Raw genomic sequence first — 5000 nt, forward strand, 5'->3', positions numbered from 1 at the left:
GTGTTTTTACCTTGGATTTTGGCACAAGGGATTTTAACATCTAATCCTGTGTATTAATGTAATAACATTTATTAAGATCTTTAAATTAAGGACATTATTTATTATTAAGGAAAATAAAATTCAACTCCTCAGGGGCCCTCCCCCCACTTGGGGCCCGGGTAATTTATTCCCACTTGTCCCCCCACTACGACGCCCTTGTGTGCATGTGTGTGTGTGTGTCTGTGCGTGTCTGTGCATATGTGTGTGCATGTGTGTGTGTCTGTGTGTGTGTGTAGGTGTGTGTATGTCTGTGCATGTGTGTGTGTGCATGTGTGTGTCTGTGCGTGTCTGTGCATATGTGTGTGCATGTGTGTGTGTATGAGTGTGTGTGTGTGTGTGTGTGTGCATGTGTGTGTGTGTGAGTGTGTGTGTGTGCATGTGTGTGTGCATGTGTGTATGTCCAATTGTCCAGTCAGACGAGGCGTGACAGAGCGATGAGTCCCACTCCGACCACTTTGCCGATCCCCGGCATGAAGACCAAAGCCGCCGAGCCCAGCGTGTTCAGGACGCTGCTGAGGGCGGAGCCTCGAGTTGCTGACCCCGCCTCACGTTCCGCCTCCTCGCGCAGAGCCGCCACCTCCTTCCCTAGAGACTCCGCCCGCTCCGCATAGCCCTGCTCCAGTAGCTCCCTCTGCTCCTGTTACACACACACACACACACACACACACACACACACACAAACACACACAAACACACACGTTAATGACATGTTTCTCACCTTTAGTTTAACGTTTCCTCTCCTCACCTGTAGTTTAGTGTTAATGATTCACCTGTAGTTTAGTGTTAGTGATTCACCTGTAGTTTAGTGGTAATGATTCACCTGTAGTTTAGTGTTAATGATTCACCTGTAGTGGTAATGATTCACCTGTAGTTTAGTGGTAATGATTCACCTGTAGTGGTAATGATTCACCTGTAGTTTAGTGGTAATGATTCACCTGTAGTGGTAATGATTCACCTGTAGTGGTAATGATTCACCAGTAGTTTAGTGTTAATGATTCACCTGTAGTAGTAATGATTCACCTGTAGTGGTAATGATTCACCTGTAGTTTAGTGGTGATGATTCACCTGTAGTGGTAATGATTCACCTGTAGTTTAGTGGTAATGATTCACCTGTAGTGGTAATGATTCACCTGTAGTTTAGTGTTAATGATTCACCTGTAGTTTAGTGGTAATGATTCACCTGTAGTGTTAATGAATCACCTGTAGTTTAGTGTTAATGATTCACCTGTAGTGGTAATGAATCACCTGTAGTTTAGTGTTAATGATTCACCTGTAGTTTGGCGTTGATGACGCGTTTCCTCACCTGTAGTTTGGCGTTGATGACGCGCTCCCTCTCTTCCTGGGCTCGGTGGCGTTCCCGCTCCATCTTCTCCTCCAGCTGCTCCAAGTTCTGCCGGAAGCTGCGCTCCTCATCGCGCTGGTGCTGCTCCTGCCTCTCCCGCTCCTCCTCCTGAGATCGCACGCGCCGCGCCTCCTCATCAGCCCTCCTCCTGCCCTCTACAGGGAGACCAGGATGGGGAGGGAGGAGACGCAGGGGGAGGAGGAGACGAGGAGGGGGGAGGTGGAGGAGGGAGGAGGAGGAGACCAGGACGGGGAGGAGGAGGAGACAGGACGCAGGGGAGAGGGAGACAGGACACAGGGGAGAGGGAGACAGGACACAGGGGAGAGACAGGACACAGGGGAGCGACAGGACACAGGACACAGGGGAGAGGGAGACAGGGGAGAGGGAGACAGGACACAGGGGAGAGACAGGACACAGGGGAGAGGGAGAGACAGGACACAGGGGAGAGGGAGACAGGACACAGGGGAGAGGGAGAGACAGGACACAGGGGAGAGGGAGAGACAGGACACAGGACAGAGACAGGACACAGGACACAGGGGAGAGACAGGACACAGGGGAGAGGGAGACAGGAGACAGGACACAGGGGAGAGGGACACAGGACACAGGGGAGAGACAGGACACAGGGGAGAGGGAGACAGGACACAGGGGAGAGGGAGACAGGACACAGGGGAGAGGGAGAGACAGGACACAGGGGAGAGACAGGACACAGGGGAGAGGGAGACAGGACACAGTGGAGAGGGAGACAGGAGACAGGACACAGGGGAGAGGGAGACAGGACACAGTGGAGAGGGAGACAGGACACAGGGGAGAGGGAGACAGGACACAGGGGAGAGACAGGACACAGGGGAGAGTGAGGCAGGACACAGGGGAGAGACAGGACACAGGGGAGAGGGAGACAGGACACAGGGGAGAGGGAGAGACAGGACACAGGACAGAGACAGGACACAGGGGAGAGACAGGACACAGGGGAGAGGGAGACAGGACACAGGGGAGAGGGAGACAGGACACAGGGGAGAGGGAGAGACAGGACACAGGACAGAGACAGGACACAGGACACAGGGGAGAGACAGGACACAGGGGAGAGGGAGACAGGAGACAGGACACAGGGGAGAGGGAAACAGGACACAGTGGAGAGGGAGACAGGACACAGTGGAGAGGGAGACAGGACACAGGGGAGAGACAGGACACAGGGGAGAGGGAGAGGCAGGACACAGGGGAGAGGGAGACAGGACACAGGGGAGAGGGAGGCAGGACACAGGGGAGAGGGAGAGACAGAGCAACCATTCTGGATCATTCTGGCCGCTCCGTTCTGGATCATCTGAAGGGGTTTCACTGCGCAGGCTGGGAGACCTGTCAGGAGGGCGTTGCAGTAGTTGAGTCGTGAGATGACTATTGCCTGAACCAGAAGTTGGGTAGCATCTTGAGTCAAGTAAGTCCTGATTTTCCGTATGTTGTAGAGTGCGAAACGGCATGACCGGGCGACTGAGGCAACATGATCTGAGAAGGTTAGTTGGTTGTCGAGAACAACTCCTAGATTTCTTGCAGTCCTGGTAGGTGAAACAGACAGGGAGTCAAATTTGATGTTGATGTCGTGGTGTATGGTAGGTTTAGCTGGGAGGACCAGCAGTTCAGTCTTTGAGAGGTTCAGCTGGAGGTGGTGTGCCTTCATCCATGTAGCTATGTCTGAGAGGCAGTCCGAGATCCGTGCTGAAACCAAGGGGTCATCAGGTGGAAAGGACAGATAGAGCTGTGTGTCGTCTGCATAGCAGTGGTATGAGAAGCCATGCGAACGGATGATCTGTCCCAAGGAGGTGGTGTAGATAGCAAAGAGAAGGGGGCCCAGCACTGAGCCCTGGGGGACCCCTGTGGTGAGATGGTGAGGTGCAGATAGTTGACCGAGCCATGATGCGTTAAACGAGCGTCCTGTGAGGTAGGATTCAAACCAGGAGAGAGCAGAACCGGAGATTCCCATGTTAGCGAGTATAGAGAGAAGGATGCGGTGATTAACCGTGTCAAAGGCAGCCGATAAGTCAAGCAGAATGAGTACTGATGACCGAGCGGTCACCCTGGCTTCTTTTAAGGCTTCTGTTACAGACAGCAGAGCCGTTTCGGTAGAGTGGCCGCTTTTGAATCCAGACTGATTTGGATCCAGAAGGTTGTTCTGTGAAAGGAAGTCAGAGACCTGTTTGGAGACTGCTCGTTCAATGCCTTTGGATAGGAAAGGCAGGAGGGAGACAGGGCGGTAGTTCTCGACTTGAGCAGGGTTGAGAGAAGCTTTAAGTAACGGTGTTACCCGGGCCGATTAACGAGTACGGCTGAAACGAGGGCTGACGCTTACGCTGACGCCTCAGCAACAGCCTCTATTGTTATGCTGACAGGAATCGCATGCAGCTGTCCTCGCGTCTCACTACTGATGAATCAGCGTAGACCGCCCTCTGACGTTAGCACAGCTTAGATTGTTCAAAAGGGTGTTAATTACTGTCAACTTCCAATTCTTCCATTCTAAACAATTGGAGAGGATAGGCCAATAGTAGCCTATGTGTTCTTCCTTTCTCTCTCCCAACGCACTGCAGTTGTTGTCTGATTAACTGAGAGGTGCTCCGATATTATAAGGAGCTAGTCACGTCTGATCCCGCCCTCTGACGTTAGCACAGCTTAGATTGTTCAAAAGGGTGTTAATTACTGTCAACTGAAAGTCCGCTCGCTCACACCGACCGAAACTCGCAGATGCTTAACACATATGATAAGAGATGCTTAACACATAAAATAATAGATTATCATGCCCAAAATGCTTAACACATAAGATAAGAGATTATCATTCCCAAGATGCTTAACACATAAGATAAGAGATGATCATGCCCAAAATGCATCAAACTTCCAATTGCACTCTGTAGTTAAACAGAAGACAGTTAAGGTGAACAGACGTCTCACACACACACACACACAGTCTCTCTCTCTCTCACACACACACACACAGTCTCTCTCTCTCTCACACACACACACAGTCTCTCTCTCTCTCTCACACACACACAGTCTCTCTCTCTCTCTCTCACACACACAGTCTCTCTCTCTCTCACACACACACATTTTAACTACTTTATTTATGTATTATATAATAAATGTACATAAGGACATAAATGTTACAGATACAGAACATTGCTAAGGCAAGATCCACCAATGACGTCTGATGACAATCTCAAACAGCACACACGCACATATACACATACACACACACACATACACACACACACACTCACACACACAATCTCCAACAGCAGATTAATGGATACACACAACACCTTCTTCTCCATATATGGCCACTTCCACATACACACAACACCTTCTTCTCCATATATGGCCACTTCCAATAATGGAGGATATTGAGCAGTATTTGGCAATTTGCTTTGCCCTTGCTTTTGTAAAACCAACTATCCTGAGACCCCTAATGACAAGCCTATGCACGTGGCCCAGGCTGCCAAAGATAAGTACCAGATATTGACATTTGTAGCCAAGGCCAGTTATTTGCTGTACAAGAGGGTGATATTTTACCAGCTTTGTTAAGAAAGCCTCCTCTAGACATGAATCAAAACAGCAACCTACTTTCAGGATAAACACATCC

At 50.4% G+C, this 5000-nt stretch overlaps 1 protein-coding gene across 3 annotated transcripts in view; it reads right to left on the reverse strand.

The window, feature by feature from the left end:
* The window catches only part of LOC143099998 (guanylate-binding protein 7-like), a 14058-nt gene that overhangs the window by 805 nt on the left and 8253 nt on the right, over window positions 1–5000 (reverse strand). Inside the window, exons 7-8 of one of the 3 annotated variants that reach the window (XM_076262916.1) lie at window positions 1310–1536; window positions 1–676 (exon numbers count right to left, since the gene is read on the reverse strand). The exon at window positions 1–676 is cut by the window's left edge and continues 805 nt beyond it. In XM_076262916.1, coding sequence (XP_076119031.1) covers window positions 452–676; window positions 1310–1536 — 452 coding nt within the window. In that variant the 3' untranslated portion in view covers window positions 1–451. Of the gene's footprint in view, window positions 677–1309; window positions 2761–5000 lie in introns of those variants that run through there. The other 2 variants (XM_076262914.1, XM_076262913.1) reach the window with 2 other exon arrangements.

Source organism: Alosa pseudoharengus, unplaced genomic scaffold (genome assembly GCF_046254945.1).
Source record: "Alosa pseudoharengus isolate Yale_2024_CS ecotype anadromous, Long Island Sound unplaced genomic scaffold, YU_APseudo_1.1 YU_APseudo_1.1_scf_3, whole genome shotgun sequence".
NCBI classification, from domain to species: Eukaryota; Metazoa; Chordata; class Actinopteri; order Clupeiformes; family Clupeidae; genus Alosa; species Alosa pseudoharengus.